The sequence below is a fragment of the Onychostoma macrolepis genome, chromosome 06, assembly GCF_012432095.1.
Source record: "Onychostoma macrolepis isolate SWU-2019 chromosome 06, ASM1243209v1, whole genome shotgun sequence".
Taxonomy (NCBI): Eukaryota; Metazoa; Chordata; class Actinopteri; order Cypriniformes; family Cyprinidae; genus Onychostoma; species Onychostoma macrolepis.
The window spans coordinates 28,047,048-28,074,917 of NC_081160.1; the positions used below are offsets into that span (position 1 = coordinate 28,047,048).

Genomic DNA, 27,870 nt, shown 5'->3' on the forward strand with positions numbered 1-27,870 from the left:
TAGACGTCTGTAAGAAGTCCCTAAGGTTAAGAAAACCCTTGACAATACACTTCTTGCAACTGGGCCCAAGACTTTTTAAACCATTGGTGACTGACTGACAAGCTGTCTGTGGAAATTTGTTGACAAGTGGTTGGAGGGGCACTCCACATGGACATCAGCCAAAAATAAAAGTCGTTTGTTTTCTTTGGAATAATGTGCACCAATAATACCAGGAACACGTTTTAGTTAGTAAATTAGGTTACTTTTAAAGTCACATTGACAATAAGTTCATCCAAAAGTTAAATTTGTCATCATTTACTCGCTCTCATGTCGTTCCAAACCTGTATGACTTTATTTCTTCTACAGAACCAAAAAGATGACAAAAGGTCAGTGCAATTATAATGAACAGAGACTGAGGTTTTCAAGTACGAGTAAATGATGACAGACTTTTAATTTTAAGTTGTATTTAACTCAAAATGTTTCATGACCTCATTTCCTAATATGCACAAAATAAACTAGACAATAATGATGCGGTTTAATAAATAACAATTACCACACACAACAATGTACATGTTCTCGTACTGCTGCAAAAGAAAACAATTATCTTAACAAGATAGAAATGCATAAAAAAGAAATGACAAAAAAACACATCGTATTTATCCTCCTTAGATGGTCTGTTTTATGTCAGAAGTTGTCATTAATGGTTTGCACAAGGAAAATGTCCACCATCACACGGAGGAATATGAGTTTGGCGTGTGGAAAAGCAGCCAGTTTGTTACTGTCTCCAAGACTTTCGGCTCAGCACACACACACAAGCTACATTGATTCTTATGAGTCTCCACGCCACCAGGTTCTTGAATGAAGTCAACGCTCGCACAAACGTGTGTGAATTGGTACAGTACGAGTTCCAATGGCGTGCATCAATTCCCAAACACCCGGATCCTCCGGTCCGCCCGCTGCTGCACGTCGTCTCAAAAAAGTACTGCTTTTTCTTGGAGTTGTTGATGATTACGTCGGGCAAGACGGTGACCTCGTTGCCCGAGATGTCTGTAGCTTTGGTTTTATTTCCCTCCCAAGTGCTAATGCTCTCGCAGACGGAGTAAACTCCGCGATGTTGAGGTGCTCCTGCTTTTCTCTTTGTCCTGCTCCTCGTCTGTTGCCCAGCGGGCTCTGAGTCGGGGGGCTGTTCGCTGAACAGAACACGGGGTGAGCGGTACCGTCTCTTGTTGAAGAGTTTAGGATCCACGGTCGGCACAGGGTTGGCCGTGACATCATGCTGTCCGTGGTCAGTGTTTTGTGGACAGATGTCACCTGGGCGCTGGGCAAACATCTGGCTGCAGGACAAGAGCAGCAGGGCTAGCATGGACCACCGCATGGGCTCAATGTGACCTGAGTACGGCACAGATTAATGTTAGCTTTCATCACACAGAATAACATACAAACAAATATGATGCCAGATTTCTTTATATTTTCTTCTGCACAGTGATGCACAGACACTTTGGCTAATAAAGGTATACATCCAAAGAATGGTCGATAAACAATACGACGGTTGAAATCTGTAGATTTACACAATTAAAAAAAAAAAGAAGCTCAATAAAGCTCCAAACTTTTTTCTTTTTTTTTCATTTCTTTTTCTTTTGAAGTGGTGTAATCAGGCATCAAAACATTATAATATACAACAGATTAACTGTTGGTATTTTTTCTAACTGCATAGTCAAAAGTTTACTGTTTCATTCTGTAAAACAAGAGTTATCTACTTGTAATACTAGCTGATTCATATATTTAAAATAATCATATTTATATTAAATTATATTATATTAGACCAACAGATATATTTTATTGATGGTTATATACATAGATACATAAAAATATTAAAATATTTTATATAATTATATTAAAATGATGTTCACACACACACACACACACACACATATATATATATATATATATATAGTATTTTTAATATAAATATTAAATATAAAATATTTTCAGATACCAATGGTCATAGTCACACCTAATCTACTTTCTGATAACATTATTAATGATACATTATAGTGGATATATAAAACCTAGTTAAACTGTTTTAAGAAACGATTATCTAATATAATAAATATTTTAACAAAAATACTCAACAAGAGAATGTTTTATAGTCTCTTCAACTGGATATTTTGACATTATTGTAGTACAGTGATATCAGATTGGTACCGAATGATTACCATATCTATAAACTATACATATTTCACTGCAATTCTTTAGCATTAGCTGTACACTCCAAAACTATGGTAGTACTATGGTACCGTATCAATTTACTGTCCAATTAACTTTTTGTTGAATCTGGGAGCCAGAACTATATACTATAATTGACAGCTATTCAAGCAGTAAAATCCCTCGTATCAGCACAACCTGAACCTCCGCAAACTAGCATAGCACAGCTTTGACTTTTTAAAAATAGGTTTATATCTGTACTTTACAAAGGTAATCATGGGCTAAAGAGGAAAAAAAGAGTATGTTTACCTGTGAAATGTGTCCAGGTGAACTGTTTTCTCCCGTCTATCTTTAGCGTAGCTCTCCTGTGCTCCTCATGGTACATGTATCGACCAGCGTGGCATCTTCTGCTTCCAGCTCCTCTGCAGAGAGGTACAGAAAAGTATGAAGCAAGCTGTAATTTGACATAATTACCATTTACCGCACGTGTATCACTCATGCAGCGTTGGATTCTAGTGAATCGATTCATTCAGACAGATTTACAAAATATGATTCACCAGACCCAGGAGGGGAGATATGTTAGATTAGGCCTTTTTTCTAAAGACAAACATTTAAAATTGACATCTCGCTGCCGTCAAGGAAAAACATTTGTCATATTAAAAAGATCTCCTATTTCTTTCCTACAGGGAGAAACACCTCATCCGTCCAAATACATTCCTTCCATTGGTGAAATGCTGGGAGAAAAATGCACATTTCAGACCATGTTTCAGCGGATAAATAACATCTTCTATGAGTGATGTAGTAATCACTGTCAAATTACTGCTCGAGCGTGACACACGCAGACAAACAAGACAGACCAAAGCCCAAATGTGGCACACATCAGCTTACACCCCACACCCAAACCATCCGACTGCCACAACATACACAAACCTCCAGTAAACTGCTTTGGATCACAGCCTTTCTGTGTGGCTTGCGGAGGTGGTCTAAGAAATCCTCAGCCACTGACCTCTAACTCATTAGCTGTGATAGAGACAATTTAACACGTTCCGTCTGGCATAGCCGGTGTTATCGCGCTGACACAAAGAGCCGAACCAGGCGGTGCTCTCCTTTCAAAACAGTCTGCTTTCATATGGTAACAGTTCCTGGGTGGCAAGGGTTTCAGTGTGTAACGTGAGCCCTTCCAAAGCACACATACGCACGGCCTTATCTGCAGGCTCCACAGGGCTATAGATTCCAGCGCCTGGAGGGCAGCTTTCTCTAAGCACTCATGTGTGGCAGAGCTCAGGAATGAAGCGTGGCTTTGTGCTGGCCCTGCGGACTAGTAGTCCGTGCACAGGCAGCATCCCCTTTAGTGCACTCTGAAAACTTGTGTTACAGTCTACATAGCTTCATTAGAAGCTGTCACATGGCTTTACGTAAAATGAGTATCATCGCCATTTAGGATGAGGTGAAACGGCAGGCATGTTTGGACTTTCCTGCCAAAAAGAAGCTAGTCAAATGAAACTTATCTTCAAAATATGAAAAATACCTAGATGAAAAAGCATCAAGCATGAGTTCAAATCACAGTGGCAAACAAATATAATCAACCTAACTGTATATGAATGACAGTGAAGATGTGTTATTTTTTAGCAGTTTTCCTCATATTGTAATACATATTTTACACACACACACACACACACACACACACACAAGATAGTATATAGTGTGTGTGTGTGTGTGTGTGTGTGTGTGTGCACGTGTCCTAGGACCACAAAACCAGCCATAAGGGTAAATGTTTTGGAATTGAGATTTCCGTCGATGTATGGTTTGTTATGATAGAACAATATATGGCCGAGATACAACTATTTGAAAATTTGGAATCTGAGGGTGCAAAAAAATTTAAATATTGAGAAAATCACCTTTAAAGTTGTCCAAATGAAGTCCTTAGAAATGCATATTACTAATCAAAAATTAAGTTTTGATATATTTATAGTAGTATTTATAGTATTTGTACATTTACAAAATATCTTCATGGAACATGATCTTTACCTAATATCTTAATGATTCTTGGCATAAAAGAAAAATCACTAATTTTGACCCACACAACATAATGTTGGCTATTGCTACAAATATGCCAGGGTCTCACACACACACACACACACACACACACACACATATTAGTTATACACATATACACCCATATTAGTTTTACAATTTCATTTTTTTTTCTACAAATGATTCCACAAATTCTTTAAAAAATAGAAAATGAATGACTGAATATAATAAATTGTAATAAATTGTATTATATATTTTTACAATTATATATATATATATATATTAGGGGTTGCACCAACTAATCGACTAGTCGACTTTAATGCTCTGCCATGACGCTTTAAGCTTGACGTTGACTAGTCGCTGGTCCTAGAGGGCGCAACAATATAAGAAATCTCTGAAGGACTTCCACACTTAAGCTCCGTTTCCAAACAATTAAAATGACAAATAAATGCATACTCTGAAAGCGCTCCACAAGACATGTGTGATTATATTACTGGATGCTCGAAACTGAACGGGAGAATGCACGTTTTAAACAGCTTATAGTACAGGTCAGTTAATCTCTATTCTAATATAGTGTGCTGCTGCTCTGTAACGCACACACATAGACTTCAGACAGTAGCGCGTACATCACGCGCAGATCGCGCGCGCACAGAATCGTTCAGCGCGGAAATATATTGTCAACACTGTTCTGCGATTTATCAATAAAATAGCTTAGAAACTGAAACGTTCAAGCATATATTTCTTATTAACTAAATCCCACAGCTTCATTACTAGTAGAGAGTAGCTGCCAGGTAGAATTAATTCACACACGCAATCGCTCTCACTAATGCATTCATATGAATGTAATCTTTACTGTGCAACTTTATCTGTATGTGATTTAGAACGAGCAGAAATGTGTGAGAAATATAACTAATATAAAGACAAAAGAACTGATAAAAATGAGCTGTTATAGGAGCAATAGCCATGTGGGCGGCACTGTGTCATATGCCATAGCTGTGCACAAGGTGTTTGTCACAGCTCCAGACTTATTTGTTCATTAATGACGTCATCAGCGACTAGTCGACTTCGAATCGACTTTCTTCACATAAAAGTCGACTTTAAAAAATCAGAAGTTGTTCAACCCCTAATATATATATATATATATATATATATATATATTTGTGTGTGTGTGTGTGTATAAAATTAAAATGAATATATAAATTATTCATTTTATATCTTATTTTTATATACATTTCATTTTATATATTTTATTTACAATTTTACACACACACACTCTCTCTCTCTCTCACACACACACACACACATATATATATATATATTTAAAAATATATATAATACAATTTATTACAATTACAATTGCAATCTCACACACACACACACACACACACACACACACACACACACACATATATATATATATATATATATATGCACCAAGTAGCTTTGTAAAAATAGCCCTAGTCTCTATTATTTTATAGCTCCGACTCTTTCTTCCATGTAAGTCTACAACATTTACCACTTGTTTGATCATCTGCCAGGAGAAAATCATAAATCATATATATTACAGTATTAGTATGAGTTATATAATTACAGAAGGAAACTTGTTAGGATATTAAGAACATTTGTTTAGGCAGCTTGGCCACAATGACAAAGCTGGCTGGACAGCAATTAAAACTAATGACTTAAGTATTTAAATGCCACAAATATAGTTTATCAATGTTTTCCTGACAAATTTATGATTGTTAATACAACCAACCAAGGACATAATGCACACAAGCACACTCACATACACACATCCAGATGGCTGGCTGTATGAGGTCTGTTATGAAATGGTGTGAAAGACTTATTGCTGGTGTTATTGACAACAGATGATGATGAATCCAGATGGGGCCATATAATCAGCTCTGGATATAGAACTGGACATTATTGTACCATCACATAAACACCCTGTTAGCAATTATACAAAGATTTCCATATCTCCACTAGACATAAACATACATGTATGACTTACATGTGAAACATGATCAAACCCCTGACCATAAGTTTTAAACTTTAGTGAGTAACACCATTTGTGCTACAGACATAACAGATATCATGCAGCTCACTGACGAGGTGCGCTATTACTATTCTAATGAAAAAAATCCAGGCTTAAAATCCATGCCCAAGTTAGTGTTAGGTTTATCAGAAAGTGAGTTTGTTTATTCATTGGAACAGATTCGGTGGAATGTAGCATTATATCACTTGCTCACAAATTGATCCTCTGCAGTGAATGGGTGCCGTCAGAACGAGAGTCCAAACACCTGATATAAATATCACAATAATCCACAAGTAATCCACACCACTCCTGTCTATCAATTAACATCTTTTAAAATGAAGAGCTGCATGTTTGTAAGAAACAAATTCATCATTAAGACGTTTTATCTCAAACCGTCACTTCTGGCCTGTTGTCCTCTCACATCAAAATCCACCAATATATTCATTTAGAACTGTTATGGACTGTTTTTACTTGCAAGCAGTACTTGAGCAGTATGACTTTTTCACTGGAGAAAGCAATGTTATGGATAGAGAACTCGTATTTTAGCCGGAAGTGATGGTTTGAAGTAAAAAAAAAATTTCATTTGTTCAAAGCACAGAGCTTTTCACTTCATAAGACATTAATTGATGGGCTGGAGTGGTGTGGATTATTGTGATGTTTTTATCAGCTGTTTTGACTCTCATTCTGACGGCACCCATTCACTGCAGAGGATCCATTGCTGAGCAAGCGATGTAATGCTTAATTCTCCAAATTTGTTCAGATGAAGAAACAAACTCTTCTACATCTTGGATGGTCTGAGGGTGAGTAAAAAATTTTTGCGTGAACTTTACCTTTATATATGATATACTTGAGTATAAAACCCCTAAATTAACAGTGAAATAACCTTGAATATGTGTCAAAAGGATTAAAATATTATGCAATGTAAAAACTGAATAACATACTATGTGTACAAGCTTTTATTCAGTTAAAAAGTCCTACAGTTGAATGCACACACCAGTGCATCTGTTCTGCCAACAGCCACCCAGCAGGTCAACATGATCAAGATGAAGTACCTGCTCTTCCTGTGAGGATGGGTCATCACAGCGGAATGCACACACATCACTTCCTCTGTCAGAGTGAGTAGCCAGAGGCTGTATGTGTGTGCTACACAGTGTAAGGCTCAGGCTATTGTATCAGACAGGTGCTCAGGCCTCTCCCAGGACCGCCTACAATGGTTACATATTGTCTCTTTGCAGTGATGAACAGATATGACAGTTAAAGTTTAGTCAAGTCAAAGTCTATTTATCAATTTATACAAGCTCCAGAGAATAACATAAAGAGAGAGAATCAAAAGAAGTAGGGCTCATCAATGAATATATTTTTTTGTTCACTGACACAGTTAGGTAGTTAGTTCAGATTGTTGCGTGCCCTAACAATCCTATAAGTCTGTATGATTTATTTTTGTATTATTTTTATTTTTTGGAAGAAATTAATACTTTTATTCAGCAATCAGGTGGATGAAAGACATTTATAATGTTACAAGACATTTCTCTTTCTATGTTTTGAGCTTTCTGTTCATCAAAGATAATAAGAAATGCTTCTTGATCACCAAATTAGCATAGAATGATTTCTGAAGGATCATGTGACACTGAAGACAAGTAATGATGCTGAAAATTCAGCTTTGCATTACAGATATAAACTGCACTTTAAAATTGTAATTACATTTGAACAGTTATTTTAAATAATAATTATTAAATTATTATTAATAACTAATTTAATAATTAGCATAAGATACTTTTGAAAATCTAAAAAAAATCTTACAGGTCCAAACTTTTGAATGGTGGTGTAATTATGAATGTTTATATATATATATATATATATATATATATATATATATATATATATATATATATATATATATATATATATATATATATATATATATATTCTATATAAAATATATTTATAAAAATATATGTATGTTTTTCATTGAATATTAACAGAAACTATTTACAACTAAGAATTTATTAAAATATTTATTGGAATTTACTTTATAATAATGAAAACTATTGCAACATTAGCTGTAATGTAACTCCATCGCAGCTGTAAATTTCTAAATGCATTTTTGCCTGGAAAATGAGGACATACATTCCAAAACATTACTCATTTGTTTATAACTTTTGACCAATGCTAAATGATGCTTCCAAGACTATCACAAATCATTTAGACAGAACCTAATCCAAATCAGCCAACCAGATAACGTTACTGTGGAGATGTTGTAAATTCACAACAACACTATTCAATACATCACAGTAAACCAAATGTGTATGTTTGCATAAAACACAACCAGTGATTTAAAAAAAAAAAAGATATTTCCTTAAGCCCTAAAACACATCATAATGCAGATAATGCAGTGCATAATTCAAAATGTGTGTAAAACACCCTGTGAAAAATCAATAAGGCGATTTCCTTCATATTAACACAATACATTGTGCCCTATTTTTACAGACTTAGAGAGAAGATACACAGTCCTGGCCTGATAGGGCGTCTACTGACCCGAAACTCTCTCAAGATATCCATCTCGTTAATACCCTATATGACTTAAAGTTAAAAATTAAACTAAGAGCAGTTCCAAAGAAAAATACAATATAAAAGTACAAACAATGTCAAAGCAATAAAAACAGACATTCAGTAGCAAATGGCATCTATAAAAATGTCGGTCACTCATTAACGGCTGTTGGATTGGTAGATATGTTTTCAGTGCATAAAATGAACCTGTGGGTGAACAGCAAACATTTAAAACGCATCAATGGTCTCATGATGAGCATCTTCTGTTTCCTTTCCAAAAACACAGCTGAGACTGTCTTTTGTTTTCAGAGTAATGAAAACAGGTTGACTTTTCCCACAAGAGAAAGACTGAGTGCTGAAATGTGAAGACATCAATGTAAAATATTATGCACATCTCCCAAGCGTAAATCCAGATCTCCTCTGCACTTCTCCAAATCACCAGCTGTGTAATTGAACTATTTCAACAAATTCCCTCAATGAGAAACAGAAGTTACATCATTTACTTGGACAACAATGAGAGCGCTGGCGCTTGGGACAGCCCTGTGCGGAGGCCCCCTCGCTGTGTTATGACTTATGGCTAAATTTGCTGATTTTTACTCTGTGTAGAAGCCACATCTAAGCAACAAAGACTGCAGGACAGAGAGGCAGACTAAATGCATTCACAAAAAACTACAACTATGCTCTAATGTTGATTCACATGCACAACAGGCAGACAACAAGATGTTCTTGTCAAGCTTGCCAGATTTGCACTTTCTAAATTAAAAAAACCTGAAAAGATGATCCAAAACCATTTCAGTAGATAAAAGTATGAGAATGTATTTTTTTTTAAATGCCAAAAATAACATCACTGACTGAAATCATATCATGTAAGAGTAGAGGCTACATTTGATCAACTTTGAGACCATTAAAAAAGTTACATTATAAAGTATAATCATTTATATTATGAATGTTTATTTTTTTCTTTCGTACACCTGAATTCATTTAGTAACTCACTTGTGCCGCCCACTTTGATCTGATTTGTCTAGATGTAATACATGTTTTGAACTGAGCTTGAAAGCAGCGGTGAGTTCACAAATATAAAGGAAGTTAAAGGGCTTTTATTCACAAAATTATTTTTGTTATTTGGATTTCCAATAGCTCAGCATTCAAATTTGTTTCTATCAGATACTTAACTTGAGACTACATGATAATCTTGTTTATTAATTTATTATTATTATTAATAATAGAAAACATCTTCAGAAAAGGATATATTTTGAACTTAATATGATTATTTTTTCCATATAAGAATCAATTTACAAATCCATCAGAAATACAAAGTGTCTAAAAATATTTCTATTTTTCATTTTCATTTACGGTAATTTTCTGTAACATATAAGAAACACTTTACATCACACACAATTATTACACCGGAGACAAATTCTCATGCATGAGAGCCCTACATGTTTATTAATATTTTTTAAAAAACAGTTTTTTAAAAAATGAAAAAGGTTTCAGAAAAAATAATTTAAAATTATAATTTTTACCATATAAGAAACAATTTAAAATGGTAAAATAGTCTAAATCTTTACATCTTATTACTTAAAACCTTATTTAAAATTATATAACATTTAAAAATGTTATGGTTATATTATTACTATTTTTATTAATATATATATATATATATATATATATATATATATATATATATATATATATATATATATATATATATATATATATATATTATTTAACATTATAAACTGTTACCATAAAAGAAACCAATTAAAATGGTAAAATATTTAAAATTCATGATTTATTGTTTACAAAACTCCATGATAATATTGTATTGTATTATTTTGATGAATTATTTGCAAAAATATATTTTATAAAAAATATATTAATATTTAAAAACATTATTATTTACATTATTTCAATTCCATCAGATACTATTTCATGCCTGAGACCTGCTTATTATGTATGTCACTTCGTATGGGCGTGGCCTAATCAAATAGTTTGTAGGACCTGCAAAAAACATGGAGTAGAACAAGGATTTAACTCATAAGGAAAACAAATGCTTTTGTGTGGGAATCCATTCAAATACTTCACCAATGCCTCAAGTCTTACAAATCATGTTGTTTTTGTAAATTTGCTTGCACTAACTGACAGTCAGCTATCTAACCGACCACTATAATTGAGAGAAAAAAATCCATTCATGCTGAGTTGATCAAAGGTATCACTGCACTGCATTGGTGCTCCTGGCCAAGCGAATGCTTCTGTAGGATTGTATGCTGTTGGCTAGTTCCGGCTTGCTTGGAATCCAGAGCCTGCATGAGATTTTCTCTTGTTTGCCCTCTGGCCGTTATTTTGGAGAAGCTGTCCTAAAAAGCATAATAGCAGGCAATTTAGACCAACTGTCAACTGTCCAATTTTCTCGACACCCTTCCTGTTTCTCTGTGTAGAGGTGTAAGCTTGCCAATTAAAGAATTACTGCTATTGAGTAACTGTGGGGAAATCGCAGGCATGAAGGCAAAGATACCTAAATCTGACCGCTTCTGTCAGGCTATTTCAATCTAAAACAGATGTGCTGGATCTTCTGACCAGAATCAGGAGGTCTTGGTAGGTGTAGGAACAAGCTGAAATATTTCCCTTTGAGTAGCGTGAATTAGAGACTAAAAAAGCTCTGCACATCATTTCAAGGCCTTATTTTTTCTATTTGTCAACATATACAAGATTTAAGTAGGTTATAATTTACTAATCCAAGCTGCTAATGTATTAATGCACTCCGTTCTTGTTGGTATAATACAGATCACAAATTTCAGGAATAGTTCACCCCAAAACGAAAATGTTGTCATCATTTTCTCACCTTTATGTCGCTCCAAACCTGTACAGTATGAGTTTCTTTCTTATGTTGATCATAAAATTAGATATTTTGAAGAATGCTGGTAATCAAACAGTTGATGACTTCCATAGTATTTTTATTGCCCATGAAAAGAATTTTAATCTCACAATTCTTACTTTTTTCTCAGAATTCTGAATTTATATCTCACAATTCTTTTTTGTTTCCACCATGGAATAAAAAAATAACAGTTTTTATCTCACAATTCTGAACTTTTTCTTGCAATTCTGAGAAGAAAAGTCTGAATTGTAAAATATCAACTTGCAACTGTGAGCAAAAAAGGCAGAATTGTGAGATAAAAAGTCACAATTGCTTTTTTTCCCTCCGTGGTTGAAACAAAAACAAATTGTGACATGTTAAATCAGGATTCTGAGAAAAAAGTCAGAAATCCAAGATTCCAGAATTGCGAGACGTAAACTCAGAATTCTGAGGAAAAAAAATCTAAATTCTGAAAAGCAAACTAAAAATTCTGGGGAAAAAAAGTCTGAATTTTGAGATGTAAACTTTGAATTCTAAGAAAAAAAGTCAGAACTGTGAGATGTAAACTAAGAATTCTGAGGGGGAAAAAAATCTAAATTCTGAGATGTAAACTAAGAATTCTTAGAAAAAAAATAAACTCAGAATTGTGATATAAAAAGTCAGAATTGTGATTATAATTTTTTTGTATTTTTTATTTTTATTTCCATAGGATTCCATATTTATCCAAAACAACTTGCAATTGAATGCAAAAATACACGTGAACAATGATTGCATTTTCTGAATCTGAATGTTTTAGCCCAAATAGTACAGTGTCTCGTCTCTGAAAGCACTGCCAGGACAAAAGACATACAGTATTTACATTGTTTCAACACTTTTGGCAAGTGAGGAGCGACTTTACAAGCAAGCAAGGTTCTGGATGCCAGTAAAAGAGCGAAATGACATCAGGAACAGTTAAGTATGAATTGTTAACGGTCCTGAAATAAACACTTGGACATTCTAACCCTTGCAGTCACGAAAACAGCTCTCTCCATGGCTGGAGAACACAGACACGAACGGTATTTAAAGAAACTGCTGTAGCACACGGGTTTCACCTGGACAGTCTCATCACTCGCTTTAAACCATGTTTGGTATCTGCTGTGACAGGGTACAGACGGACTGATGCTTCTTTAGACTAATTATCATGGGTGGAGAACAGCAACTGTTTTGGAATGCAGACTTGATACCTCTGGTCTTAGGGATTTGGCCTCAGACTTGTTTATGGCTACACTCGAAATATACCTTAGAAACAGACAAAGTTACCGTCTCGGCAGCCAATTCCACTGCACGTGAACTAAACGACTTTTCTGTATTATCTCTAAGCTGTCAAATTGTTTAAGACCACATCATTTGGTCTGTGTGAAAATCTATATACAGTATGTTTTGCCCATATTTTATTAAGGGCTTTTAATTTTAATTAAGTTTACTGTCATTTTAAAATATAATAATAATGATGTAATTATAAAAATGGCAAAACATCTAGATTTTTTTTTTTATTGTATAAGAACAAAAAAATTGTAATAAAATTGTAAATTAGTAATACAAAAATAGTAAAACAATTGTCCTTAATTAGATTTAGATAGATAGATAGATATTTATAAATAATATAAATTATATGAATATACATATATGCGTGTAAATACATGTAAGTATTTTAAAAATATATACATGCATGTGTGTGTATTTATATATGCATAATAAATATACACAGTACGTACACATATATTATGCAAACAAAAACTTTTATTTTGAATGCGATTAATCGCGATTAATCGTTTGACAGCACTGTTTAAAATGTACTACAGCGTTTTAGAGCCACGTAAAAAAAAAAAAGTAAAATTACGAGAATAAAGTCGAAATATTTCGAGAATAAAGTCGAAATTACGAGAATAAAGTTGAAATATTACAAGAATAAAGTCGAAATGTTTCGAGAATAAAGTCGAAATGTTTCCAGAATAAAGATTATAGTTATAATATTTTGGGATAGCCCATTCTAGCCCTTTGCGCATGCAAATGGCCCGGATAGGGAGCACCGGGAGATATTCCAAATCTCAGTTTTCAAAATCTGTCAGTTTTATAGCGAAATACAAACAATATGTAGGCTATATTGCAATAATGTGTTTGTCAAGCGGCATGTGAGTCAGTCATCTTTCCGATTACAATAATGAACGAAGAGACATTATTTTCATTATAAATTAGGCTAAACTGTTGTTTTTTTTCATGCCTTATGATGTTCCTTCACTTTATATCTTGCTATAAACTTGAAATAAAGAGCAAAAACACATTTATAATTTGTATTTCGTTATGAAACTGACAGAATATGAAAGTTGAGCTGTGTGTAAAAGCAACAAAGCACAAAATTGTTGTGATTACTGGTTGGCTGGCGCGCTACAAATAATGAATGGAAGACATTAAATATTATGTCCTCATTTACAGTATACCATGAATAAAACAGTTTGTGAATAGACACTTAAAATTTACAGCAGAAAAGACAAAAATATAACGTATGTTAACAAATTTGAGTCCACTTCAACCTTTAGAACATTTTATTGCTGTTTGATTAAACAGGTTTCCTCCATTTTTTTAAGTTAAGTCAACTTTCACTTTTTACAGTGTAAAAAAAGTGATAGTAAAGGCTTATATATTTAGAAAAGATCAAAATCAATTAGATAAGAAAAATTATATATACTTATATGCTGCCTTTGACGTCAAAGTGAAGTTTCTTCACCCCTGACAACAGAGTGAATAGTAAAGTTATATCATCTATCAACAAGTCATGCGTGAAAACTCATTTGGAAAAAAATAAGGGCCGAGGATGTTGTGAACCTGTCGTGATCAAACAGCCCGGCTTTGCTTTGCGGTGCACAAACCCTGAGCCTGAGGCTGCGTGGTGAAGTTAGTGATCCTCTGGCCAATCCCTGCTCGAGCTGTTTTCTTCACAGCCCAGTTCCTCCCAGATGTTCTGATTTACACTGGGCTTCATGGTGGATGTATACAACTGTCTTCAGCCGCTCTAAATATTGAAATTTGTTCCAATGTTAGGATGGTGAAAATAAATCCTTGTCACATTGGAAAAGATCATTCTTCCACAAGTAAAATAAACAGGGCTTAAAAGGTGCTGTAAGTGATTTCAGCTGTCTTGCTAACTTCCGTCATCTTGCGAACTTCAACCACGTTCCCTCTCTCCAAAGACATGTCAGCAAACTAAATGAAAGGTGGTCTGTAATACATGGAGAAAGCTATTTGTTAGCAATCCTATTCATTTGAATGGCTCGGCTGCTGCATGCCTGTCTGGAATTTGCCATCTTTACTCATGGGCTAAATGCCATGTGGCTAATCACTCTGGAGCCACAGGAAATGAAGGCAGGCAATGTTGATTGGTTGATGGCAAGAACACGCACCGACTTCATCACTAAGACAAATGTGATTTCTCAGATAAAAGGGTCACGTTCTTCCTAGTGTTCCAAGAAAGTCACTTACAGTATCTAAAGTTAAAGCAGGAAATGATAGACCTGTTCATAGGAACTGAAAAACCCCAATGTAAAAGCATTTTATGACAGAAGTGTGTGAGAGGTTGTAAAACACTGTCTTCCTGCAATAAACAACATACTTATCTTGTTATAAAGTGGTATCATTGTTAAATCACAAAAGAATTACTGATTTACAGCCATTAAACAGCCACCTGCCAAGAGGAGTCTGATCAAATTACTGTATTTGCCTTCAAAATTGGCTCTTAAAGTGGCAGTGACGATTGGGCGGTGTGACGCTATACACTTCTGATTGTAAAAATGTTGATATAGATACTGTAGGTAAGTGGCAAAAAACAATTAAAAAATTTGAGTGAACCTTTATTCCATAAATGAATAAAAATGTTATTATATTCTCTAGTATGGTTCAAGAATGTTCATCTTTTGCTTCAGTGGAAGCAATAACATCTAACTTCATGTGCAAAGAGTCGCATGATCATTGTCTCAGATTTGTGCTGACTAAATTGAAATTGATCTGAGTGAAACAGAAATTTTTCGTCTTGATTTTTATTTATACTTATGACTTTGTTTCATACAGTTTATAAATGTTATGTCAAAACTTTGTTGTGTACAGTTTACAATGCTATTATTATATCAGAAATAAAATCTTTGGAGTGCACTGACTGTAACATGGCTCATCCAATTGTCAATTGTAAAACCGAAAATAAATCAAATAATAATTTTTTTTTTTTTTTAGAATAACTGATTTTTTAAGAAGTCTCTTATTCTTACCAAGGGTGCATTTAATTGATAAAAAAAAAATACAGTAAAACAGTAAATATTCTGAAATATTACTGCAGTTTAAAATAACATGTTTTCTATTTGAATATATTTTAAAATGCAATTTATATATGTGATGCAAAGCTGAATTTTCAGCATCATTACTCCAGTCACATGATCCTTCAGAAATCATTCTAATAAGCCGATTTGCTGCTCTTATTACCATTAATGTTGAAAACAGTTGTGCTGCTAACTATATTTGTGGAAACTGACATCATTTTATTAGGATTCTTTGATAAACAGAAGGTTTTTTTGTAACAATGTAAATGTAGGATATCTGCTGTCATGTTCAATCAATTTAATTCATCCTTGCTGAATAAAATAAATAACTTTTAACTTTTAAACAGCATGTATGCATACATTTTCAAAAGTAAATATACCATTTTTGTTTGTGAATTTCTAGCTAAAGAATCACTATAATTTGATATATATTATTACTGTGATTTTAAAAAAGTAGTCATTTGATCGTACCGCCCACCACTACCAGGAGTGAATGGTTTGTCTTCCTCAGATATAATGGTCCATTTAATTCTTTCCCTACAGGTGCATTCCACTGACATCATTACCACCGAACAAGACATGACACCGCAATTACAGCAACTACAGTACGAGCTTGTTATGTCAGGTTTGAGAGCTAAACTGCAGGGGAATTAGAAGTTCAAGTCCTTAAACACACAGCTCCCTGAAGCCACAGACTCCACCAGGTTGAAAAGAGTGAGCGAGGCTGGCAGCGATCCAAGCCTGAGATAAAGGCCTCCAACACGTTCCAATAGTTTACAGAGCGCGGCATAAAAGGATGTGTCAGAGAATATTTCACGGGCAAACACCTGCATCTCTGGAAACTATTTGGAGGAGAAATGGTAAATATGCTAGATAGTTTACATCAAAAATCTGATTTAGAATGGTATGGGAACTGACGGCATACATTTAGAGCGCTATTTATTGGAGTGCCTTTGAATTGAAACCACGTGTTAGGACACTTTAAAGCTCTGTCTCTGTGTTCTTCAAAGGGAAAAGAGACAGAAATTACCCTTGCCTGTTACACTCTTCTTCGCTGATAACTCCCAAGAACACACATGAGTCCCATTTAGCACATGCTTGAAATTTATCATACGGTAAACAAAGTTTTTTCCTTCTGTACCCCTTCAGTTCTCATTTCAAACACCTCTTGAAACCATTTTGACGTTGCAAATCCAGCTGTTAATTTCTATTTAGTCTGAGCCTTGATAATCACCTCTCAGTTCCCCTTCACCTCTCACTCTCGGGGTATTTGCTTTCACAGATTTTCTCGCCCATTTCTCTTGTTATTCTTCAGGTAATCCCTGGCTCAAAGGAGGAAGGCCCAGGGTCATCACCAATAACCCCCTCAAGGCTGACACCATAAACCCCTCTGAAAAGCCTCGGATGGTTGTGGGAAAGGGGGCAGGTGGACTAAAATCCCAAAGAGAGTGATGTCTTGTGAGGGTCTGTGGCAAGACGGCAAGTCAAGTTTTCCCCCTTTGTTCAGTTCTTGAATTTCAGGCCAAATAGATTTTTTTTCCTTTTGTGAGAACGCGTTGGCAGATGTTGAAATTTGAAAGTTACAGCTAGTTTTAAAGTACCTGACGGGTCTCAATAAACATTTCAAAGCATACGGACAGAAGTTGGGAAGCAGCTTTTAAATATTTTTTAAAATAAAATATGAAAAATTGTGAAAAGATTTTACACAAAATAAATATCTTGGCAAATACAAATGCATGACAAATGCATAAATAAACCAGGTTTGATAAAAATTGCAGCACAATATTACACATTACTGTTCAAAGGTTTGCGGTCGGTGAGATTTTATAATGTTTCTGGTAGAAGGTTGCATTGATTTGATCAAAAATACAATCAAAAACTGTTATTTTGTGAAATATTACTACAATTGAAAATAATTGTTTTCTATTTTGAACTGTAATTTATTTCTGTGATACAAAGCTGAATATTACTCCAGTCTTCAGTGTCACATGATCCTTCAGAAATCATTCTAATATGCTGATTTGCTGCTCAAGAAACATTTCTTATTATTAATCAATGATGAAAACAGTTGTGCTGCTTCACATTTTTTAAGAAACAGAGAAAATCTTTAATGAAAGTTCAAAACAACAGCATTTTTTTTTTTACTGTCAATTTTGATTAAGTCAATGCATCCTTGATGAATAAAAGCATTAATTTCTTAGAATAAATATTACTTACCCCAAACTTTTGAACAGTAGTGTCTCTTAATACTGCTTCAAAAATAGTTAACAACCAACATTTTAAATATTTGGCATCCATGTTTCTTGTTTACAACTTAGAAACACAAAGCTGTTTCTATGGTAATCACTATGTCAACCATCTCAGATTCAAGATGCAACACCTGTATTTTGTACACACACACAGAACAATAATACATTTTTAATTGCATTTAAATGCTGTTCTCACTCCCAAAGCATGTGTGTATGTGGCCTGGTAGCCCTAAAACGCTTGTTGAGTAGGCCAATAGTACAGATCACTTGGCTGTGAGAGGATCAGCTTCTCCTACCCAAACACTGTCCTTTGTAAAAGAGAAATGGCACAAGAACTTGGCTCATCATTAAAGGGCAGAAGACAACCTGTTGTGTTCAAAATATGAAGCTGAAAGTGTGTCAGGTGTCTGGAGAACATCATGGTGTATGAACTTGGCTTTCTATTATTCTATTAGACCCGAATAAACATCTGGCTAAACAGCATGAAATGTAAGTTAGTTTAGAGACTTACAGTAAATACTTAAAGGGATAGTTCACTCAAAAATGATATTATGTTGTTCCAAACTCTGTGGAACACAAAAGGTGAATATTTGAAGAATATCCAGGTCACTCTATTCAATATAATGAAAGTGAGGACCTGTCAAGCTCCAAAATGAAAAAAAAAAAAAAAGAACAATACAAGTAGTCCATACTATATGACTAGTGCACTACACTAAAAAGTCTTCTGAAGTTATACGATCGTTTTGTGTGAAGAACAGACAGAAATTTCAAATCATTCACTTAATAGCTAAATAAACGTTAGTCTGTTTTTCACAAAAAGCTTTCAAAAGGCTTTAAATATAACACACAAGTCATATGAACTACTTTTATGGTATTTTTATGATACTTTTCCTTTTAGAAGCTCACAAACCCCAGTTCTCATTCATTATAATAGCATTTATAAGTACCTTTTGTGTTCCATGGAAGAAGGAAAAGTTATAAAGAGCTTGGAATGATGTGAGGGCGAATAAATGAAGACAGAATTTGTGTGAACTAGTCTTTAAAAAAAACTTGATAATTTTATACTTTCAAATAATTTAGCATTTTTATGACATTCTTATTTTATGGCATGTATACAAGCTGCACCATCCTTACAAAGTCAAAGAGTGCCTCACAAGAATGCTAATGTTTCATGGCTTCCATGTGTATGCTGTACCACACATATTATGCCTTGTAATGACTGGTACTCATGAATCAGTAATGAGTGATGTAGGTAACTGAGATGGCTACAGTCACGTCTGCCTTACAATGATGATAAAAAAAAACATACTTAAAAAACTATGGAAGGTATGTCTGACCTGATGCTACATCCTCAGCAGTGTATGACTGGAGGTAATATGAGTCATGTGTGAGTAGAGGTTTGTGCATGTGTGCTGCAGCTGAAAGCACTGCTATGGCCCGTATCGCAATGGTAACCTGATGATTCTGAAGTTTGAAGGGAGGGGAGACCCTTTAAGCCCCCCAAAGATGGGACAAATGGGATTGTTGGTTGCCCTTGGAGACTGTGAATTAAGTTACTCCTATAGGTATTGTCATAAACTCTCCCACATACAATTACATGCATAAACTCTGGCTCTAAAACTTGCACTTTTTTTCTATATAAAGTATAGAGAGGGATAGAAATTTTTATTTTAAAAAAAGAGAAGATTACGCAAAGAATCCCCCAAAAACCCCAGTCCAGGTTAGGGTTTAAGTCTAAAACTTTAAAGTGGACCAAGGTTCAACTAAAAATCTAATTCGTTTTAGCATTTTTATGGGCACAAAGTACTTTAGAATTTATGGACACAACTTCTCTTGTAAAGTATTAAATGCATGCATGTGTTGTCAAACTGTCCTACCTCTCTCCTCCTCTTCTTCACTCTCTATCACTTCAGAAAGTTTATCAGATGATGCCTTATATTTATGTTTCAATATTCCACTTTTGTTCCGATGCTTAATCCTGAATGGGGAAAAAGAATGCTCTTGTCACCCAGTCCGAAGCAGCTCCTGTTGTTGAGATATTGATTGCTGTGGTAGTTAGAGCCAGAAGTCCCCTGTCTTAGTGCCTCCTCTGTGGACAGGGAAGCCACAGGTCCTAAAACCCGACAGGTTCAAGCTTTTAGTTTACAATGGGAAGAAAGTCATTTTCACTTCTGGAGCCCATTTCTGCTTCAAAATAAACAAATAAAAAGGTAAATGCAACTTTTTATCTCTGAATTCTGACTTTGTCTCACAGTTCTGCGAATTGTATCACTGAATTGCGAGATATAAATTCAGAATGGCGAGATACAAACTTCTGAGAAAAAAGTCAGAATTTTTTATTCTGTAGTGGAAACAAAAAAGGAATTGCAAGATGTAAATGCAGAATTCAGACAAAATAAGAATTTTGAGATTTAAACTGGTAATTCTGAGAAAAAAGTCAGAATTGTGTAGAGATCTCACAATTCTAAATTGATATCTCGTAATTCTGACTTTTTTCTTATAATTGCAAGAAACAATGTCCATTACCTCAGATATAAACTCAAAATTGTAAAAAAAAAAAAAAAAAAGTCTGAATTGTGACATTACAAATATGCAATAACCAAAAAAACTAGTGCTTTCTAAAATTGGTTTTAAAAATTGGTATGCTCTTCAGTTGCACGCACAAATATGATGGCGCTTGCTGTAGCCTGTATCATTTCATATTAAAGCGCGAGTGAAATTATACGAGCACACGTGTCAGATCTGCGTCAAGTTCAGCAATGGCAGCTCTTAAAGTAATAGCATCCAAATAACCTAATAACCAGCTGCTGTGATGTCTGTTAATGATATAATAAACGAAGAAAGAGGAAATCAATAACTTTTGTAGCTTTAACGATTCATCTATATTTAATTTAGTTTTTGACAACTTTATTCAATTTCTGTATATTTCCTACTTGCTGAAGGGCACAGATAAATATGACATTTATTATAAAGGGTTTATGTGAAGACTGTTTTAAGTTCACTTAAATTAGAAATTGTTGGTGTTTTAAAGTCTAATAAATTTTCAAATTGATGGCTCTCAATTATACTGTAATGTCGAATTGCTATAGTCAATAGTTAGGCTAAATATTAGGAATAAAAAGAACAATTTTCTAGAGACATCAGCAGTATTGATATCAGTGATACCTTCAGTCTCACTCGTGTTGAAGTTAGTATTATTTTATAGAAAGGTGTCAGTAACAAATAGAATTTAACTCAAGCACATAAAACAATTTAAAGTATGAAAATTCATAGTGTTTATATGTCTTCACAGCACACAGCAGACAATTCAGCTAGTGACTAAGGCTTAAAACTTCCAGACAATCTCATACTGTGGACTTTAGAGTCTGCATCAGGCTGAGTTAAGAGTGACTCAACTAGTCATAACTCTTTGATTTGTGTTTGTTGAAGGATTGTAAAGAGTGCATATGCCAAATAGCAATATTAAAATAGCAAGCAGAAGACCAAAACATCGCAAAGACACAACAGCAATCACTGGAATTTCACACGTGACAAATCCAGTGAAAGACCGCATGACCTCAGAGACGTCACCTCAACATCACTACTAGCATAAAACAAAAAGAAAAATCTATTTATAACTTCAATCCCAATCTTAATCCACTTTCCATATAATTTAACAGATCTTCACATCTGAATCATTCAAGTTCCTTGTCTCTGAATAAATAACAATATAGTTCAATAGGTAAAATTCCATTTATATGGCTTACCGTATTGTAACTGAACTATTTTTTGTTGGTGGAAAAAATGCTAAATAGAAAAAGTAGCACACAAAATAGCATATGGTTGATATTATTTTGTTGTTTACAGAACAGTTGTACAAACGTAACTCCTGCAATATTGCTTAAATTAAAACTGCTCTTGTGACGTGCAGATTCAGAGAGGATTTCCGAAGTCTTTGCTACATCCTGAGGTAATTCCAAAAATGAAACATAATTATAATGGGATTTCTATAACAAATGCACCTTAGACGAAGCATTCGGACCTTGTTAGTTCAATGCCATTTTGCAATATCCAGATTCGTCAAGGCTCATTTGCACAGCGATGAAGCTGCCCAGCAACACACATTTGTTTACATTTTGGGGCCAATCAAAGACTTATAAACATGTGATTTTCCATCTGATGACTGAATTGCAACACTCTCTACAACATTGCATTTCAAGGCAATAGAAATGGAGGTACAGAAAACAATTTGCCAGTTAAACAACTTTGTCAGTTAACAACATGTTTCACAATTATTCATCAGAAATAATAATAATGCTTGTCTTGGCAAGTACCACACTAATAGACAGAAGAGATTCTCAAAGAACAGAGCTTCCTGCAGCAGATATTCAGCTCAATTCCTCAATATAATAGCAGCACGGTCTATTTTTTCAAACTGCCTGGATCGGTTTTACACTGGAGGGTGGAGGTCACTGTCAGCTTGCTGTTTGTGTTTGTCAAACAAATACATAACACTTTCACTCCGTTTTTCCTTCAGGCTATTATATAAATGTCTCACTTTTCACTGGTGGAGATGGAGTAATGGATTCTCGCAACCGCACAGATGTGCAAGGTCAAATGAGGTGATGTATAATGATGTAAAAATCAAAGCACATCACAATATATAAAAATTTCCTCCAAGGGTGATGATGTTGCTTGAAGCATAAAAAGATTTATTTACCATATACGTAATAGGAAATTGTCATGTTTGCAAACAGACAATCGAGTAAAAGACTTGAGGCCATATGTAACAGTGTAAAAGTGATTTTGAGGTTTGCAGGCCGTGGCATTCCAAACAGTATTGTTTCTTGTTGGTATTGGCATGGGCTCAGGACTCTTGTTTCTCTGTTGTTTTCAACAAAAACAGCAGGGAAAGAAAACTAAGAGTCTGGAAGAAGGTCTTGAGTGATCGGCATAGTTTCAGTAAGCATGACTACAGACACTGGTACAAAAACATGGGCTGACTAATAGAACACAACTGAAGTGACCACTCTCAAGGAAATTGTGTCAAGGTTTTAACATCTAATCATATTAATCCTGAACTAGTCTTTCTGGTAACATCTGGTTGACCTAGAAGCTCATTCTGGCCAAGAACCATCTAAAAGACCATCTGACCAACATACTGGTTTGCTGGTCTAAGCTGAAGCAAAATCCTTCTAAAACTTGCCAAAAGACCAGTCTTACCAGATGAAGGTGAGTAAACGATGACAGGATTTTCATTTTTGGGTAAATCCAAATCCCTGCTTATTTTGCGGGGATGTTAAACCCTGCCAAACCTGAGTCAAGGTGCATTCATCTTTTCTAATATCCTGTTCAGGCCAGGAACAAACTATTCCTTTCTTCATAATTAAATGGGACTATAACAAACACATGTAAACAAACCTGAGGAATAGATGGGTGGAGCTAAATATATATTATTGCCATTTAAATTGGTTGCAGGCTCCTCTTCATATCAGTGATCAAGACTGTTGTACACTTTATTGTGTTCAACAAATTTTCATGTTTTGTGTCAGACCCATCTATTAATTCCTGATACTGCCATGTGATCTGTAAATATCTTTGAGGAGTGTGAAATAAGTAATTGGATAGGAACATACTGAACATATCTCTAACAAAGACAAATCACCTTGCGTCTTGTATTCGGATCTCAATAGCCACATCTCTGTTTTGTGCATGTATTATGTGATATGTAGGCAGCGGCTCAACTTTCACAGTTTTGAGGAATAAGTGCAAACAGACCGAACGCAATCTGTTCGCATTTATCATCCACCTCTGACTCGCAGTCAGATGAAAAGAATTACAAGATCATTTCCTATTAATTTCCCTCTCAAAAATACACCCAGAGTGGATGAAAAATAAAGTCCTTGGTTGTTTGAAATTCTTTCATGAAAATAATCAGTAAGGATTTTGAAATCAAGCATGAAAAGGAGGATTAATATCTTCAAAAGACATCAAAGGCAGTACAGTAGCACACGACAAAGAAAAAAGGGGGAAGGAGTGAAATAATGTAAAAACGCTGGCGTGAACAGTGCAGACTGCAAGGTGGATGAGAGAACCACTTAAACCGGGATTTAAATTCAAGTCTTAACAAACACAGTCTACAAATATAAGCTCCAGGAAAACCTGGAAATAAGAGGGATTTTTTCTAGATTTCCAAACATGGAAAAATCATGGAAATTAATAAAATCTTAAAAAGCCACGGAAATTTCTATATTTATTCTACATTTATACTGTCAATATTATATGCTTTTCTAATTTTGCTATTTTTTTTATCTTCATTTAACATTTTCTTTTTAGCTAGAAATATTATTTTGTGATATATAGTTATATCTTTTTGTGATCTATCTATCTATCTATCTATCTACAGTATCCACTGTAAAAATGATAAGTTGACTTAACTTAAAAAAATTTAGGAAACCTATTGGCTTAATATTTTTAAGTAAATAATAATTTTAAAAAACAGTTAAGTGAACTTGACAATTCACTTAACTTATTTTTTTAATTATCATTTACTATTCATCATTTAAGTAAAGTCAGCATATCTTTTTACAGTGACCATGCCCAGGTTTTTCACATTACCTTGATCTTGCTTTACGTGTAAACACATGTTTTCTATCAGCTTATTCGATGTCTACAATTTTGACATCAAAACTGGAGATAAAACAATGATTTCAAAGTCTCATGTAAATACATTTCATATGGCTGTCGGCTTTCTGCTATACAGTACATGCAAATGCACTCACTTTGACAACACAGAAAAGGGATCCATAATTGGAAAATCACACAGATGTACTGCAGCAGCATACTGATCTCAACAATACCATTTATGTAACTCAAACACACAGCAGTGTGAACAATAATGAACTTATGCACTCGAAAGCTGAACTTATGCACTCCCCCCATTCTGCACTTGAGATGAAGAGTGGCTAGGAAAAGTCATTTCCTCTGAACGCGAGCATGAGCCAAGTGTTGTTCATAAGATGAGAAGAACGTCTCCTCAGCTCTGCAGATTCTCAAGACTCTGCCATACAGTCAGAATGAAGGAATTCAGACTCCGAAGACCAAGAATCTGCTGCCAAAAGACCCTTTGACCTTCTCCTTGAGCCATCAGAACGGACATCATTTAGCTCCTGACACACGGAAAGACAGTATCTGTGTTGTGTCAGATGTAAAGGTCGATTTCCATGCTGGATTTCAATTTCCTGACAACAACATGGACAGAAACTCCCGCCATTTTGTGTTCTTTGGAACAGACAACCGCTTCCTTGAAAATATTGACTTTGAACGTGTTCGGTTGATTACGTCAATGAGAAACAGAGCTTTAGCACAGTGATTGTGTTAATGACTGGAAATCCATGTGAACTACTTGGTGGGAAGAAAACTCTTCATGCTGACATATATTATTAAAAGACCTCAAAAGAGAGCATACTTATTTGATCCATCAAACATTTTTTGTTCAAATGCTACCAACATTTTTACCTTAAACACTGTTAATAGCCTTTTAATAACCATATAATCTTTTGAAGAATGTTGAAGAAAAGGAATCTTTTAATTAATCTCAGCATTTACAGTCTGACATTACAGTATTAAAGCTGAAGTGTGTCATTTTTCATTGCTCTTTTTGTTTGAGGCCAACATACTTTGTCAAGCAATGGAAACCAGATGAGTGTTTATAGTGTTTACACACTTCAACTTCAAAGGGACAGTTCATTAAAAAATGAAAAATTTGTCATCACTTACTCACCCTCATGTTGCTCCAAAACCGACTTTCCTTCTGCTGTGGAACACAAAAGAAAATATTTAGAAAACATATTGCACTATTTCATATAGACAACTGATTCTGTTTTGTCACGGCTGTTAGAAATGGATGTTCTCTTTATTATGACAAATACACACTTTAAAATGCATTTTTCACCACATTAAGTGCTCAATGACCTTTAATATGAATAGTGCCTTTAATATGAACAAAACGGGCAGCTATACTGTTGCTCTATGTGAATATGTGGCATAGTTTGAGGTTTGAACAAAATTTGCATTTTTATCCTGAGGGGGAACAGTATTTTTATGCCACAATAATAGAAGTGTTAATTCACACTCTCGCTGTCTGCACATGGCGCCCCTTTGTTCATTTTCTTCAATGTAGGCATTATTCCTGTCGAGTTCAGTGCTTCACATTCTCAGACAGAAATTTCGCTATCTTTCGTATGAATGCCTTACAAACCCATGAGAGTTTTTAAAAGAATTGAATATAATCGCTTGTATTTCAGTTTATGGCATTACATAGGTCATGCTATATCCTTTATTATACAGCATCTGAAAGACATTTTAACAAGTGCTAGTTAAGTGTTGATGATTGTTTTATCTTCTCCTTTGTCCCATTTTTTTTTTTTAACTAGAATAAAATGAGACTTAAATGAGGGTTATTATCCGGTCTGTGTTTTCTGTGTTCAAAAAAATGAAAAAACAAGAAATCGCCTTGATTTGCCGTTTTTACATTCAGGGTTAGGAAATGGATAAACAGCTTGAATGTTCGATTTCCACGTGTGGGTGGAAATGAAACGCCCCTTTCCACTGATTGGTCAAGCAAGGATCAAATGGTGCCGTCACCGTGTCGTCTTCAGTTTTGTGCAACAGAATAAAAGCGTTTATTGCAACTCCTGCGTTCATCGCCCACTCATCAAACAACCAGACTAACAAATGGCATGACGTGTTACACATGTATATAATGCACAGAGGTGGGTAGTAACGAGTTACATTTACTTCGTTACATTTACTTGAGTAAATTTTTTTGGGTAACTAATACTTTTAGAGTATATTTAAAAATGGGTACTTTTACTCTTACTCAAGTAAATTTTTAGTGAAAAAACGGTACTTTTACTTCGTTACTGTGGGCGACGCTCCTCTCGTTACTTTATCTTAACGCAGTACAAGTTAAAAATCCTTCAATTTATTCCAAACGCACCGTCTACTTTTTTTCTGGGCATTGAGCGATGCCCGTTCGCGAATGATTCATTCTTTTGAGTCAATTCTGTTCGAAGGCTTGATCAGACCAGTTGGCAGACCAGTGAATCGGTTCGCGAATCAGTTCGGTTCGTCTGAAGCGGTTCTCACTCAGAGTTGTAACATCAGGGGTGTATTCCAGAAAGCATGGTTAACTTACCGTCAGATAAACCCTGAACTTTCGGTTGATTAACCCCAAACCTTGCTTACTCGAGGTATGTGGTTCCAAAAACACGTCCGGGAGTAAGTTCATTCAACTCGGAGTATGTTCCTGATTAAGACTCAAGACATTCTCAACAGAGCGACGAATCTACGAGTCACTATGGAAACAGACTCTAAGAATAAGCGCGCCATAATGCTTCTTTCTTCTTCTTTTGTTCAAAGGTCATGTAGGCCTAAATGCTTAGTGCATATCGCCACCTAATTGATGGTTTTGCAATCATTTTTATTTTTTTTCCGTTTAATCTTTAATCCTTGAGAATAAGAATTATATTGTTTGTTTGATGCTAATTATATATTAAGTCATATCAGATATGTATTTTTATTATAGAAATACATTATAGAAAATGCCGATCCATGTGTGAGATGATAATATAAAATGTAGTA

The 27,870-nt window shown here is 34.7% G+C and overlaps 1 protein-coding gene across 4 annotated transcripts; it reads right to left on the reverse strand.

Moving 5' to 3' along the window:
* On the reverse strand, positions 1-27,560 carry ngfb (nerve growth factor b (beta polypeptide)). 4 transcript variants are annotated; one of them, XM_058779344.1, is made up of 5 exons: positions 27,425-27,560; positions 26,009-26,041; positions 20,124-20,359; positions 2,494-2,606; positions 1-1,368 (listed from the first exon to the last, which is right to left on the reverse strand). In XM_058779344.1, the coding sequence occupies exons 4-5, from the start codon at positions 2,567-2,569 to the stop codon at positions 755-757; spliced, it is 690 nt and encodes a 229-aa protein (XP_058635327.1). In that variant the 5' UTR covers positions 2,570-2,606; positions 20,124-20,359; positions 26,009-26,041; positions 27,425-27,560; the 3' UTR covers positions 1-754. The 4 variants fall into 4 exon arrangements, with proteins under 4 accessions (XP_058635327.1, XP_058635328.1, XP_058635329.1 ...); XM_058779345.1 differs by lacking the exon at positions 20,124-20,359; XM_058779346.1 differs by lacking the exons at positions 20,124-20,359; positions 27,425-27,560 and adding an exon at positions 27,227-27,246.
* Between the last annotated feature and the right edge of the window lie 310 nt (positions 27,561-27,870).